Source organism: Anas acuta, chromosome Z (assembly GCF_963932015.1).
Source record: "Anas acuta chromosome Z, bAnaAcu1.1, whole genome shotgun sequence".
NCBI lineage: Eukaryota > Metazoa > Chordata > Aves > Anseriformes > Anatidae > Anas > Anas acuta.
Window position 1 is genome coordinate 23,132,894 of NC_089017.1, and position 16,473 is coordinate 23,149,366.

Genomic DNA, 16,473 nt, shown 5'->3' on the forward strand with positions numbered 1-16,473 from the left:
TCTGGACACCACTTTTTTCAGTCTTACCAGGTGGATCATCCTTCGCAAAACATCAAGCATTCTCATTGCTTTCTTTGGGAGCCTTTTCAATGTGACTGCATATTCCTCTGAGGTATTCTTAGTGTGTACATCAGCTTTAAGACTGCCATTGGCTTAAATACATGTAAATAGAAATAACTTCCCCTTTTTTCTGCACTTTTAGTACTCTGTTAATAAGTGGCTTGGTCTTCTCTCTCAGATTGTCTGCAGCGTGGTTATTTATTTAGACAGTTCATCTCCCTTTTTGTATTTCTGTGTTTGATGGGCTTTCTTCTTCCTACATTTAGGGTTTTACATTTATTTTTATTGAATTTAATTGTGCTGACTTAGACAGTTTCTAAATGTGACATCATGTTAAGTATAGCCCTCTTTTTCAGTACTTATAATTTCTTCCAGTCTGATGTCATCCACGAATTTCATTACTATGTTATCTATACCATCATCGGTGTTCTTGAATAAAATACTAGGCTGGAGATAGGCTGAAGACAAATTACTCACTTACAGTACATTCTTTGAAATCCGTTCACAATCTTCTTCTAATCTTTTGATGACTACATCTTGAATAAGTGTGGAGGTAGGCTTTTTTGTTTGGTTTGTTTGTTTGATTGTTTTTAACCAAGTTTGGAAACAGTTGTGTTGATTCCATCTAGACATTATGTCTTTAATTTGCTTATGGGAATGCCATGAGAGATACTAACAAGAGCCTTGCTGAAAACAGTTAACTCAGAGAAAAGTATTACAAAACTTCATGTGACTGCCATTTGATAAATCCATAATCATCATTATATAATTTTTCTTTTCTATACCAATAAATCATGAACTTTTCAGACCTTGGGATTCTACACAACTTTTAGCTGCTCATTGTGCAATTCTTTGTCAAGCTAATAATAAACAGGCATTATTATGGTGATTAATGTTTAAAATTGATTTCATGTCCTGTGCTTCAATTGGAGGTTATAGTTTGGGACCTGGACTGGTTCCAGATGGTTATCAGTTGATTGCCCAGAAATTTGCTTTGCTATCTTTTTGAGTGTCAGAGACAAGCTGACTGATCCATGATTGTTTGAGTCCTCCCAAAAATGGAGAACTCAAATAATCGTGAAGGGGCTCTAGAATGTCCATCTCTTCCCAGTCTGGTACTCAGGTTTTCAAAACTCTCCATGCCAATCTCTGATTGTAGCACCCACCTTTTCTCCATGTTGGGTAGCTGACTTGTACCTTGGGTTTAATGGCTCTTAGCAGCTGTGTCTTTCCTCTACTTATTCCCATTAGATCCTGCCAATCATTTCTGTGTCAGATCAAACAAACCTGCTGTCTTCTGTAACTATTACTGTATTTCTTCTCTCATTCTTCCTTCAGAGATAAGGAAAATGTGAAATCAATCAATTAAACTACTCTTAAACCTTTTGAAATTCACCTTTATAGATTATGGGCTTATTCTTCAGTTGAAGCGATTTATTTTGCAAATTCTTTCTTTTGCATATTGGGGGGCCTCTGGAACTAATTTTGAGAAACTTGTTTCCTCTCAGTTAGCTGGGTTTGTACAGGCTTTTACCAGACAACATATTAGCCCCTCTGTCCACATGCAGGCTTCCTCTTTTGTGGATGAAAGTTCATACCATTTCCTTTTCAAAAATGACCCCATATCTGGTGTATATTTTTTTTCCTAGCAGCAGCTTCTGCAATACACTGTAACACAGGTTTATGAATGCATCTGCTGCTAGACTTTTATTTACATCAGTAACAGGTATTTCTGCATGGGATAGAAACTGACTTACTCTGTTCAAAGGAAAATAATATTTTTTAATAATCTGAGGTTTATTTTATGCTTTGTTACATACATTCATAATCAGAGATTGTCTGTAGTGGGAAGATGAAAAAAAAAAATAACCTTGATATACAAACAGATTTGCTTTTCAAAACAGGGCAATAATAATGAGGAGGTCTGCAGACTTCCTTACTCTTCCTCCATGGCTTCTTTCTTATATAACTATTGAATCACCTTAAAAAAAAAAAAAATGTCCTTCCTGAGATTTGGGATACCAGTATTGACAAGGAATTTCTCTTCCAAATGGATCCCTTTTCTTTCTCTGTTACTCTGGCTTTGCTCTGTCTGCAGTTGCTGCTGCCTTTAGAGTGTAGTCATGTCCCATTCATGAGAGGCCATGACCTCCAAGCACCTACTCTTAGTTATGCATCTTATGCATCTATACTTTGGAAATAAGGCCAAAAATATGAATATCTTTTGTGGATGCCTGTCCCTTAACAAGAGTATAACTGCATTCAGCAAAAATTTGTTTTTTGTCATACTTGTGAGCAACAGCAGTAGCCAGAAACTACATGCAACAGAATACATGTAGGTCAAGCAGTCATGGAAACCAAGAGGAGAGAAGGTGCACACAAAATAAGGAGACTGTGGCATCTGGTAGTTCGAAGACACCTACCAATGCTTGCTGGAGTTGGAAGAGAGTATAATATAAAAGAGAAGGTCTTCTTGCCTCTGTGTTTTCCTGTCTGATTGTTGGGTGCCCTGGTGGGCTCGCTGCCAGAAGGTTTTTGTTCAGGTCTGGAATCTGCTTAATTGCCTCTTTTTCTTTTGAAAGTCTTGTCCTGAATATTCATGGAGAAATATATTGTAAATGTTTTGTTATCACTTCATGTCTGATTAGTCTTAAATAATATTAAATATTTATTAATTTATTTCCTCGAAGAATGAGCAAGCTACTCTGTTTTGCACTCTGGGTATATGCAACTGTATTACCACTCTGGGATTTCCAAAGAACTCAGGACTGGCCTTTTTGTTCCCATTGAAATCAATTAATTACCACTTAAGTTGTCTTTTCCTCAAATGTTCAGCTGTCACAGTTCAGACTGTATTTTAAAATCATACTTGGGTTTCTCTTGTGTTGTTCAGAACAGACAACACTATTAGAATAAATCTATGCTTACACTGTTCAATGAGCAGTCCTACTTTAATTTTATCCATTGGTGAGTTACTAGCTCATTAAAATATATTCCTCTCTGATGTTCATTCTTCTTTCTTTGCTCTGTTATTCTCTAATTCTTTTTTACAGAAACAAATCTGCAGGTATCACTGCCACAGGTTGCAGTCATACTTCACTTAAGGGCAAGGTAATTCTTTCTTGCTTAATCCTTCCCAGTTGCAAGGATACATAATGATATAAATGTGTTGAAAGAGTGTCAGAATATTAATTACTTAGGACTGCAAATGTTGGTGTTTTTGTTTTTGTTTTTTTTTGAGATTTGTGGGAATTACAAAGTAAGAGGTGTCTAGGACATACTCAAAAGATGTTTCCAAACATTGGGACATGAGGCTAGATTGGATGAGGTGTAGGATTTGACATATGTGTGTGTATAACTGTAATTATAGGGGTTTTCTCTGCTTAATTAAAGGTACTCCTCTGCAGAAATAAGAAAGCAATTTACTCTCCAACCAGGCTTTGCACAGTTCTGTCAACGAAGTTTAAGCACACCTGGCTTTTCTACTCTTCATCTGGTAAGTTCTGGGTTTGTCTTCTATGTGCAAGTTTATAATCTTAAGCCATCTTTATTTCACCTGTCTTCTGCCTCAAGCTGTTAAAAATGCTCCCCGGAAAGTTGAGGGTATTACACACTTAAAAGAACTAGGAATGGTCCTTGGAGCCTGAAATAGACAGTTGTTCTGCATACTACTGAGAATCAAAGTTAAATAGTGTTGGAATATATAACGGCTTTACCTTGTCTTGCCAGAAATGTTCAACTCCACAACCAAGTAAACACATTGTGTGGTGGCCACAGATGTTTTGCAAAAGGAGATCAACAAGAAAAAATCAAAAAAGAAAGGTGGAGGCTCAGCTAGCATGGCTTATTTCACAGTTCCCAGAGCTAGCAGCAGAGACAGCATGCCAGCCTGCCTTTCAGTGATATTGAGTAAGCGTGCTAAGTGAGAAATGCCAAAGTGTGCCCTGATTGGTATAGACCTGAGTCAATGGTTATGTGGCTCCAAATTCAGTCTTCCACAGTTAATCCTCTTCCCCTCCCCCAAAATCAGACTATATGACATTGCCCTTATGAGAAAGGGAAAAAATACCAGATTTTCTTAATTGCCTTTCAGGAAGACGGGGATTCTGCAAACATGCTATGCCATTTAAAAAAAAAAAAAAAAAAAAGAGAGAGAGAGAGAAAGAGAGACTTTTTTTTTTTTTTATGAGACTCAATAAGTAGGAGTAGAAAAAGTGTCTATGCACCAGTGATTGTGGAAAAATGAAAAACACTAGATGTAAGCGTTTACTTCCTGTGTGTCAGGGCCTCTCGCCACTCCGCCACTGCTCACTTCCTTAATCTGAAATGCTGTGGTGTGCTTCAACTTGTTCATTGTGGTTATTCTGACAGTGGAGGCTGGGTTCTCTTCTGCATGCATAAAGTTGCTTTTGCTCTTAAGAAACTCGGTAACATTTCATTTCCTGGGTATTGCACCGTAGCTGCCATTTTGTGCGCTGTCACAATCTCCATGCCTCTAGTCCATCCTCCTCAAAAAGGTATGTTTGTAGTAATGATTTGTGGCTTTTTTTTTTTTTTTTTTTTGTCGTTGTAGTAGTAGTTGTAGTAGTAGTAGTAGTAGAATGATTGTTTTGCACACTTCTGTGATGTGTGAATACCAGTGTAGGCTTCTGGATTGAAACAGTATCTCTCTTTGTTTCCTTTGATAATTTGCACAGTTAGGGAGACCATTACTGTCCACCCGTATTTACCTTTTCCACCATCTTTTCCATTTGTATCTCATTCACAATAGTCAAAAACACACAGTTCCATTAATTAAAGATTATTACTATCACTTCATCTAGAAAAAGTTACAAGACATAATGAATTGTGATGTATTTGACTTGTTGGAATGACAAAGTGTGGTATCTGAAAGGAAATGCAATGCTTAATTGAAAATTAGATTCCAATAAGCAACATTATTTTGCATGCAAAACACTACACTGCATCTTCAGCAACTGAAAGGACATAATATGTGTATATATATATATATAATTTAAACTGTGTTTTGCTTTAATCTTTTGCAAATTATTTTTGTCCAGATTGCTAATACATATTTACGCATTAACACAGAATGTTTTACCTACTAGCAGGACAGTACAGTAAATGAGCTTCAAGGACTATTCAAGTCCTAGGACATTAATAGTCCTAGAACTATTAATGAAAAGTCAATAGACAATAAAGATTCCTATTTACTCATAACTGTTGACCCAGTATACCCAGTCAGTGTTAGGTTTTCCTTTTGGGTAAGAAGAACAAAAAATGTTTTTCCAAAACTGGCTTCAGAGAATTCAATAGATCATTTAAATGTACAGGCAGATGGGCAAGTTCTGACACTTCGCTCATGTAGAGACCACTATAGTTTCCCTATAAAAGAGGAATATGTGTCTTTTTGGGGGGTGTGCTCAATGGTCTCCACAGCATCATTTGCCACATCTATTTTTAAAAAATGTTTAAAATTCTTTGCATTTCCTAGATGTTTTTAGAATATTTCTCCAAAATATGCTTCACTTTCTGTTATGTTTTTGGATTTTCATTAGCTGAATAAATTCCTTACTCAAGTTTCCAGAATGCTAATAAGCCTCCAATATTTGTAGTTATACCACTAACCATTTTTAACTCATCTCCTTATCTACAGTAACTGATGTGATGTGGCATGGTACGCGTGAGCCATTTTATTTCAGAGCTACCCAGACCTTTGTTACTGCTGTGCACCTTTGTACTTTTCATAAGTTGCAGAATTCTTCATTGTCCTGTTAAGATAAAATTCCTGGGTACAACACTGTCACTGAAAAGTAAATTCATACTGAGGTGAAAATCCAGCCAAATCCCATGAGAGTCTTCCATGAGTAGGTCTCAGTAATAATGAGAGAAAACTTCATGGTTTTGACCTGCAGACTTTATTTGTGGAGAAGGAGGTGGAAATGTAAAGAGAATAGCTTGAGTTTATACCCTGGATGAGACAATTGTCACAGTAACATTGCATATAACAGCAGTATTGTTATCAGGGACATCAGGTGCCTTATTTTCCCCACACCCCACTAACAGTACCATAGAGATAGATTATCTTATCAAGTTTCAGACTAACTATAGTTGGAAGCTTCAGAAAGCCATTGTGTGAAGTGTGTTTGCATTAGCTGGTGCTATAGAGTTGTATATACTTGTTCTTCACAGTCAAGGATGATTAGATATCTATTTTTTGGCTAAAATTCTTCCTCCCAGTAAATAAGGTATTTCAGTGCTATTGTTTTAATGCTCTAACTATATTTCATTGATATTACTGCATTTAGGTATCCATGGCCTTTCTGGAACTCACAAAACATAAACCAGAGTTTTCTAAATCTGTACTTTTTAGAACTCTTATTTACTTGTCAAGACGGTCAATAATATGAGATGCTGGTCTCTGCACACAACTAGACAGATATTTTATTTTCTAAACATATACAATCTATTTTTATTGACCATATAGAAAGTGAAAATAAATGTCATTTTTATATACAAATGGAAAAATATATCAACAGTAATATATGAAGTTACATTTATGTGTAACAATTCTAGATATGATATCAAACAATGTTTACTGCTTCTGTTTTTGAGACTAACCAAATAAAAAGAGCCAGACAGTTTCACAGCATGTACAAGTGGCAGAGCTTCCACTTTTTGAACTTTGTTGTGGATTGAATGTTCTGTGTAAGAACGACTGATAAAATAAAATCAAATACTTCTGTTCTCTATCAAGGTGCAATGCCACATGCCATAGAAATGGTGGTTATCTAAGGTTTGTAATAATTACTTTAGTAGTTCTATGTAATATATTGTATAGTTATTTTACTAACTGTTGAAAAATCCAATAAAATTAAAACTCAAGTAAAATTAAAATCCCAAACAATTTAAAACCAACAACATTCGGAGAAGGAAAATAATTTCTTCCTATTTTGAGTAAATCTTGCCCTCAACTTTGGAGCTGTAAGCACATAGCATTTCTAATAGCCAGTACCCTTCAGGCACAACACCCCAGTTGAGAGGCATCTTAGTGATGGCAGCCATGGTGCTGTCATTTAGCTTGGAGTAACCCACCAGACTTACTGCCTTAGTCTTGTTATTTCTAGTGCCTTTCATCACACGTGGCTCAGTCCATTGGCAACTCCCTGCCAGCTGGCCACTGTCATGTTGGTTGCCTTGCCCTTATTTCCTACTTTCTGCTGCTAGTTCTATCACTCTGATGAACACCACAGACTGGACAAGAGAGACTGGGTATACTTCACAGGGATCCAGCAGAGTATATCTGTGGGCATCCAGAATGTACTTCAGACAGCACTACTCCTACCAACATCTGTGAAAGCTTAAAAAGAAAAATAGGTGCAAATATGGATTTAGCTGTTTTTTTTGATCATTTGTTTTTGTTTTACATTAAAACTTTTCTTTCTTTGTTTCATCATTTCTTTTATAGCTACATGTTTTGTTAGCAACTTTTCCCTGCATTCAATGCAATGGCACACTACATTAGGCAAGATAGCTCTTATTTTTAACAAAAATGGGACAATGACAAGAATTAAATAAGGAAGCCCAAGTTACACTATTATGAATACCTCTGTTACTGAAACAAAGTTATTTGTTTCTTTCTTTAGCCTTCCTTTTATGACGCAGTAGACCCACTAGACTTTGAAGGCTTCCTAATGATGCAGCTGAACAACTTGGACTCAGAACTGGCACATGAACTTGGTGATTTTCCTGAAGATGACTTGGACGTTGTCTTTACACCCAAAGAGTGCAGGACTTTACAACCTTCTATGCCAGAAGATGGGTAAGGAGACTTTGTCTCTCTCTGAAATGCTGCAGGTTTAAAAATAGGTTTGAGCATAAAGATATTGGTCCAGACACCTCACTCTGCTATCCGTTTAGCCATCATGTACATGCTCAGCTTTAAACATCTGAACTTTGTCATTGATTCTGTTCGGCCTGTTGTCACAGTTAAAGTTATGCAAGAACTCACACAACTTCCTGCTCTGGCTGGTAGCTGCAGATGGGAGGTAGGGGTAGACCAGGACAAAGAGGGAAGAAAGGCAGGAGGCTAGGGTGAAAAACAATTCTATAGCTGTGACTCTTGGAGGTGGAGGTTGATTTTGATCATGTAGTAACCATAGGACCAAGCTTTTTTTTCCCCTTTTTTTCTTTCCCAAAAGCTACATGTTACATGGCATTGATCAGATCACTAAGCATCTTTTTCTCAGTATCTTCCTTGCTTAATATTCAGAAAGTTTGGGGGAAGAAAAAAAAAAAAAACATCAATTTCTAGTGTAGAAGTCAATTCTGGGCCCAGGTATATATCACTGAAATAATTAGGAAGCTTTACACTATTTTCAATGGTTTTTAAATTATAATAGTTAGCATGAGTTGATACTGGTACTTATCTATCCTGGAAATACTAATGTTGGTTTGATAAACAAGGAAGATATGAACAAAAGAATTTTTCAGAATGAGAAAAAGCACTGTGTTGGAGAATTTTCTGGTGTGGTTTAGGAGAGTCCTGTGCACTGTATGCAAAATACTCTCCATGGATTGTATGGCTGTAAATGTTACCCTTTAGTAGAACCACAAAGGTGTAGCAAGGTTTGCAAGCAGCAAGAGCCAGATAAACCTGAACTCAGCACCAGTTTAGCCCCAAGCTGTTGTGTTTGCAAAGATGGCTAACTGTGTAGGAGTGTTTGGGACACAGCTTGGCTCCTCTGCTGTGCTGAACCTGAGTGCTGAAGGCATGAACAGGCTTAGCTTACAGTGTCCTGGCTCAGGGCAGACATGCATCCCCCTCTGCTCCTGCGTGGGATGTAACAGCCTGTCCTAATTTATACCATCTATCTGTATGAGTTAGAGCCCTATACTACAACCTTATCCCTTCATTGCTTTCTGCTCAGCACACCAAACGTGATGAGGCTAAGTGGGACTGACAATTCAGGTGACTTTCACTGTCTGTGGACTAGCTGAGTCCCCCTAGGTAGGTTCTCAGCCTGAAAATTCCTTCCCGGCCTAATCTAACTCTCAGGAAGCTCAGAAGAGCAAAGGTGGTAGAGAAGATGCCACACTAATCATGCAGACCCTGAGAGCTCTTTGAATCATAAAGATCCTATGAGATTTTGTAAAATTTGCACAAAATGTGATTTTGACTTAAAGTTGCACATGAAGTCACTCATAGAAAATGTTCTACACTTTCTTATGAACTCTTGTTTTCTTGTAGCTGGGGAAAGAGAATAGATATCAAAAGACAGTATTTTGGTGCTTGGAGTTCACATTCAGTATATAAATACACTACTAATAAGACAGGAAGACAGGATGAAAATAGTAAAAAAATATGCAACTTAAGTTTATTGTTATTCACAACAAGTGAGTAAGTGAAATTATTGTTATTAGCAACTCAAGTTGTTATTCAACTTGATTTTAAAGGAAAAAATGATTCCCATACACACATATTTCCAGGACCGTCTCCCAGTATAACTGTTATTTAAAACAGCAGTTATTTTTTCCCACCACAGTGGTATTAAAAGACACTTAAAGGCATCTGTGGCATAGCTTGGGGAGACAGTAGAAACAAAATTGTATTCAGCCGACTTTTTTATATAACAGCACCCTGCTTAGCCATTTACACTGCCACTATGGATATTAACACCACATGGAAAATCCCGGTCAAGGATGCATGGCATGTTAGGGAGGTGAGCGCTTGGGAAGAGCATACACTGGAAATCTGCGTGCAGGCAATGCAGCTTTTGGTACCTTCCTGTGCCGAAAGCAGGAAGCAGACACCACCAACCAGATGAGGTTACCCTCATCTGTGCAGGCTGCTGACAAAAGCATGTCCTTCTGATGCAGGAAGTCAACACGTGCTGCCTCAGCGCACTCGTGGCACGGGGTGGTCTCAACCCCGATCGGTTGTTACCCAGCCTGGGCTGCAAATCTGTTTGAGCACTGCGTGGAAAGTGCTAACATTCAATTTTGGTACAGGTCACTAATTTTCTTCAGAATAGAGGTGGGGTAATTGTGCTACAACATCATGATAGCACATTCATGACCACTAACATTGACTATAGCTTATAATATTTCAGTGCCAATAGGTATCCAGCCTCTCAGGCAGCACTGACAACTTTCTACATTAGATGAGACATTTCAGAATCACAAAATTGTGAAGTATTTTCATATCTCACATGTGGGGTTTTTTTGAGCTGTCTGATTAAATACTTAAGGTCCATTTCTGAAATTTTCTCCATTTCTATGAGAAAGAAAGTTATACCAAAGTCTTACAAAAAGACTATGTATTGGCAAGAGTACAGGAGCTGAGGCCTCTGGAAAAATATCTCTATTGGAAAAACACAAAGATGGGTACCTGGTACACTATTTTATTTTGCAGTACTTTATACCAACACCAGTCTTACATTCATGGCAAGTGGTTATCTGTTTGTTAATTTATAAACACAGCAAACAAAACCTGCATAAGGTACTTATACAGTACACATATTCTTTAAAACTCAAACAATAGCTTAGCAATAAATAAGCATACAGGAGAGAACTAATAGTGAGGCCTTTATCTGAACAGCATGTTTAGATAAATTTCTCTGTCCTTAAGGCATGACCTAGTTACTAATATATTTACCATGTGTTGCTTTTTCCACAGGGTTGAACTGGATTCACATGTCAGAGATTGTGTTCAGACATATATCCGGGACTGGCTGATTGTGAATAGAAAGTAAGCTACCTACTAGTAAATGAAGTAGAAAACATTTTGCATCCTATTTGACAGAGAGAAGATGCATGTTGTTAGTAATTTTAAAAAAATAATTTGAATCAGAACTGACTTCTCAGTCATTTTACTCTACTGTTTTGTTTGAGCTGATGGGATAAATAATTTTGTACCTGTTTCTTATATTCAGGTTCTCTAGGAATTAATTGGGAAGTAATTCACATCACGTGTCTGTAATGATGATTTATCTAAATAAGGATTAATTCAGGATACATTCATTGTGCTTCCTTTCATTCTCAGGAGCCAATTAATTGGCAAGTGTAACATACTTGGTGGAACATGATCTTCAGAAAAAACAAAGCTTAGTTCTTGAATGCCTGGTAATTAAAATTTCTGTGTCATAAATTCATGAACAAATTACAAATGAACCAATTCAAATATATTCTAATTTTATTCCTCAACCATGTGGCCCAAGTGGGTGTCAGGTCGATCCCTTGCTTTCAGAATACCTTTCTAATCTGATTCATCTCCATTTTAATGCGGTATCTTAGTAGTAAGTAGTAGTAGCTGTTACTACAGTTGTCCTAAAACTTCACTCATCTAAAACTTGCAGTCATTTTCCAGGTCCCAGCCTAAACATTTTGATAGCCATGTGTGCCTCTTCTTCGTAGGCCAATGTTACGCCGTTTCTTCTCTCCTTACTCTGTCACCTCTTTGCACACTGAGGGACAGCAATCATATCCTGCCCCAGCTTTCAAACTGGTGGGCTAAACAAGCCAAGCTCTTTTAATCTCTTCTCCTACTGTAATAGCTTCGGTGTCTACTCAGTGTTTATGTGGTGAGTAGTTGACCTTTCATCGTGACCTCTTATCCCTTCTTTTCTTATCCCTTCTTTTTCTCCTTTTATTTGATTTTTGATTTTTTTTTTTTTAAGGTTTTGTGCATTTATGCAAGGAGCATTGCAGTTTAAGTTTTGTCAGTTTTCACTCTACCCATTCATACCAGGCTTTTAATATACAGCTGTTAGCTGTCTAGTCTTCAGTCTTTTCAGGCTCTTTGATTACTACTGTACACTATTTACTTTGTACAGTTTGGGGCACCAGAATACAAAAAGGACATTAAACTATTAGTGAGCATCCAAAGGAGTGCTATGAAGATAGTGTAGGGACTAGAGGACAAGATGTATGAGGGGCAGCTGAGGCCCCTTGGTTTGCTCAGCCCCGAGCAGAGCAGGCTGAGGGGAGGCCTCATGGCGGCCTGCAGCTCCCTCAGGAGGGGAGCGGAGGGGCAGGTGCTGAGCTCTGCTCTCTGGGGACAGCGACAGGACCTGAGGGAACGGCATGGAGCTGGGACAGGGGAGGGTCAGGCTGGGGTTAGGGAAAGGGTCTGCACCCAGAGGGTGGTCGGGCACTGGTACTGCTGGAGTTCAAGAAAGATTTGGACAACACTCTCAGACGTGGTCAGATTGTTGGGTGGTCCTGTGTGGAGCCAGGAGTTGGACCTAATGATCCTTGTGGGTCCCTTCCAAATCAGAGTATTCTATGATTCTATATATAAAGTTTTTGTAATTATGTTTTGCAAATGCTATAGATTTCCTGAAGATCCACAGCTTCCAAAACTTTCTGAATTTCTTGTCAGGAAACAGGAGATTTAAAGAATCACCTTAAGCAGAAACAGGACAGATTTCTGCTCATGGCTAAATTTTCAGATGCTACCAGAACATGCCCCTGCACGGAAAATGCTATCATTTTATTAAAGGTCAAAACTATACACTGTACAATTGACAGTGCAGGGAAAGCGCATTTCCCATTTTTATTACATTTGTTGCTAAAATAACCAGTCTGCATTAATTTGGATTTATGCTAACTTCCTATTTCATAACACTAAAAGGAAGGAGAACAGGGATAAATATGTGTGGACTATCTCTTTCCTCTACATGCCCTGAAAACTCTACATGATTTGATTTCTAGTGGTGTGTGAAAAGGAAGTGTAGTCCTAGTACCAAAAAAAAAATAAAAAAATCATGCGCTTTCCTGGCAGAGATTTCTATTTTACACAGAATCTAGTGAAGGATTTCTGCATTTTGGGTCAGTGTAATTCAACACAGAGAATTGGATCTATGCATTACAGGATTTTATTTTATTTTATTTTATTTTATTTTATTTTATTTTATTTTATTTTATTTTATTTTATTTTATTTTGTATTTTATTTTATTTTATTTTATTTTATTTTATTTTATTTTATTTTATTTTATTTTATTTTATTTTATTTTATTTTATTTTATTTTATTATGTCCTGTGCCATACTTGTCCTGTCCTGTCCTCCTCTCTTTTTTTTCTTCTCTTATCTGTTATTTATTTAATAATTAATTAATTATTTAATATTTATTTAATTTCATTCAATTTCACATGTTAAATATGAAGGGAACTTTCAGCACATGCTTGCTGTGCAGGGGAGCCCATCCCCAGATTCTTGGGGTTGTGGTGTGGCAGTGGAGCTCTCCTCCTTCTCCAGCAGCCCCTCCTGTTCAGTTCCTCAGAAAGACCTTTCTGGGGCTCCAGTTTTCTGCAGCACTTCCTGTTCACCTCCTCATGTGCTCATACCCTCCCTCTTCCTGAAGAGCAATGTGGCATATTTGCTGTCCTTGTGGTGTGCCCAGTCACCCAGCTACTTGTTTTACTAATGAGGGGGTATGTCAACAACCATGCATTGTGGATGATCTCCCGCTGGCCGTACAGAATTTGCATTGTTCAGTTTTGCCACCTGTGTGGGGAGGGAGCAGCTTCCGAGAGCTGTGAGGAGACTTCCTCCAGGGCTGCTTATGAAATTGGTTCAGTTCTCAGAAGTGCTCTACAGTGAGTCACCAGAAAGAAGCTGGTTGGTTTTGTAGCCTCACTACATACACTGTGCAGAGCACGTTGCTTGTGCTTTCACACAGCGCAGCTCTGAGTGCACTGTAAAGAGCCAGCATTGTCTCTGCACACAAATAGGAACTGAGCAGTCAAGTACATGCAGCGAACAATAAATAGCACATGGCTATTTTTGCTCTTATGTGTGCATGCACAAATGTGAATGAAGCCAGAGAAGTACACACGCATGAAAAGACTTTTGGTGTGTTTTATTTTTTCACTGTTTCAGGTGAGGCAAATTTGAATTCAGACATTTTACTAAGTCTGAGCCCTCAAAAGCTGACCTTTGAAGGCTAACAAAGTAAACAATTAAAAACTGCAAAGAACAAGATAACATAAAAGATGCTTCAGTGCTGGGAAAACCAGTGGTTGCTATTGGGAGTGTAATGGTATGCTGGGGCACTATTCTGAACAGGTATGAGGAGGCAAAGAAGATAAGGGGGGAGAAAGTACTCATAGAAACCTTTCCACTGTATTGAGAAAGTCCGAAAAGGATGTGGTTGTCAACCTGAGAGATAAAGATTCGTAGGACAGGGAACTGGACTTATGGTCTGGAGAGCTGTGGATGATAGAAATGTGTGTGTGGCTTTCATCCATTTCTGGATGGGAAAGTTAAAGGCAGAAGAGTTAAAGACAGAAGAGGCAGAAGAGTGGGTGGCAAAAGGAGCAAAGACTGAGGAGGTCTCATGGTCCTCGTGCCTCTGAGCAGAGGGACATATGCAATAGGGGCTAGGTGCAGCTGAGGGGTCTTTGTGGTTGTACTGTGTTGGTACTGCATTAACTTTCCCTGCAGCAGCCCATACAGTGCTGTGCTCTGCACCTGTAGCTAGAAGAGCACTGGTATCACACCAGTGTTGTGTCTCTTGTTGAGCAGCACTGGCATAGCACCCAGACCCCCTGCAAACCCCCCAGAGCCAGCAGGGAGTGGGCAAGGGGTGAGAAGGGGACATCATGAGGGCAGCTGACCTAAACCAACCAAAGGGATATTCCTTATCTTGTGGTGTCACACTAAAATAAAAGGTGGGAACGGGGAAGAAGAGAGGGAGGCTGACATGATATCTGTCCTCCCAAACAACTGCTACATGTATTGAGGTCCTGCTTCTCAGGACATGACTAAATATCCTTTAATTTACTTATCTTTATTTCAGCTAGTGAGTATTTGGGTTGTTTTTGGTTTTGGTTTCCTCATCATATTTTCTCCTGCACTCCTTCCTTTGAGGAGGGGTGACTGAAAGAGCAGTGTGGTGCAGTTTGTTCTGCCATCAGTCTGATTTTGGTATAGGCCAAGGTGAGGTGAGTTCCTGTGCCTGTTGATTTCTCCCTTCAGTTGTCCTTTATTTCTTTTCCTTGTCCTGCTTTTAGAATTCAACCATTAATGTGAACATGTCTGTTAAAAACAGAGTTTGCCTCCTGGTGAGTTGTAATTGCTATGATCCTTTTAAAAATAAGTAAAATAAATGATTTTCCAAGAACACTTTTGGGGAAGGGCATCTTTAGTATAGCTTGTGCCTCACAGGGAATGTATGATCTCAGGTAAGCAAATCTCTGCATTTATCGTTGGATTGACACTAGAGGTAGTGAAAAGTAAATCAACAAAACCTCTTATGGATGCTAAGGTGTCTCTAACTTGTGTTGAATTTCTGTCTTTCATTCTGCATGATTAATGGAGTTCCAAAATAAGGTAATAACCAAGGAGAGATGAGGTTATCTCTTTTATGACTTCAGTTTTCATTTGCAGTGACCTGGTAAAATTCAAATGATTAAAATTAATAAGCGTAAGACGATATAATTCAGTTGCTCTCAAAATATAATAAAAAAAAGTGTCTCCCTGGTCAATAATCACATATTGTGACATCTTTATGAAAATACTGAGATATTTAGATGTTGCTTTTTGAGCGCTATGGAAAGGAAAATGAACAGAGCAGGATACTGTAACTAAGGAGACTGATTCCAAAAATGCCACTACAGAATTTAGCAGATTGTTTAAAAGGAATAAATAGTTTTATATACTTAATTTGCTTAATTGCTTAATTTGTGGTTTTTCTTTTTCTGTTTTATTTTCCTTTAATTCATTCTTTGCTCCATCCTGACATCCTGAAAGGAACCAAGGGAATTCAGATACTTGTAATCTGAAAAATAAGGGATCCCGAAAAGATTTTCACAAGCGTCTTCAGAAGCAAACATTTGAATCAGAAACTTTGGACTCTGGTGAAGCAACCTTTCAGGTATCTTTTCTTTTCTCTGGGAAAAGTTATTCGATATAGTAGCTTCCTTCAAAAGAAGCAAAGGTGCAGCATACTGGGATCTCTGTAGCAGGTGGCTTGTCTTTATGAGGAGTTTCTGTAACCGTTGTTTGTAGAACATGGAGGTATGAGTGCTGGGGCTGGTGTGGCTGTGTAACTCCCCCTGCCACCCCCTGATAGGGGAAGTGTGAGCAACAAAGTAGGCTATGCGCTGTTGGAGGTCCCCCAGCCTGCTTGTTCTCAATGTGGATGTAGTCAGGCTCAGAGACCTGAAGAACTGCAATGGCTCACAGCCTCAGCTTGCTCTGCTTTGACTTCAGCAATGTCCACGTAGAAAACTGGAGGTGTGCTGCCCTTTTCTTTGTTCCCCTGCATGCGGAGAAGCACAAAGTGGAGGACAGTACTTGCCATCATCTCCCACTAGCTGGGCCTCCTGGTAGAGGTGAAAGATAGTCAAGAGAAACCTCACAAAGTCCAAGCCACATTGGGCTGTAAGAGGTTTTGCTGTGCCTTCAT

General features: G+C 38.5%; 1 protein-coding gene across 3 annotated transcripts in view; it reads left to right on the forward strand.

Moving 5' to 3' along the window:
- Positions 1 to 16,473, forward strand: part of DOCK8 (dedicator of cytokinesis 8) — a 94,962-nt gene that overhangs the window by 13,600 nt on the left and 64,889 nt on the right. The window contains exons 1-5 of one of the 3 annotated variants that reach the window (XM_068666752.1): positions 3,114 to 3,171; positions 3,454 to 3,556; positions 7,707 to 7,882; positions 10,739 to 10,810; positions 15,816 to 15,939. In XM_068666752.1, the coding sequence (XP_068522853.1) occupies positions 7,755 to 7,882; positions 10,739 to 10,810; positions 15,816 to 15,939 (324 nt within the window). In that variant the 5' untranslated portion in view covers positions 3,114 to 3,171; positions 3,454 to 3,556; positions 7,707 to 7,754. Of the gene's footprint in view, positions 1 to 3,113; positions 3,172 to 3,453; positions 3,557 to 4,407; positions 4,578 to 7,706; positions 7,883 to 10,738; positions 10,811 to 15,815; positions 15,940 to 16,473 lie in introns of those variants that run through there. The other 2 variants (XM_068666750.1, XM_068666751.1) reach the window with 2 other exon arrangements.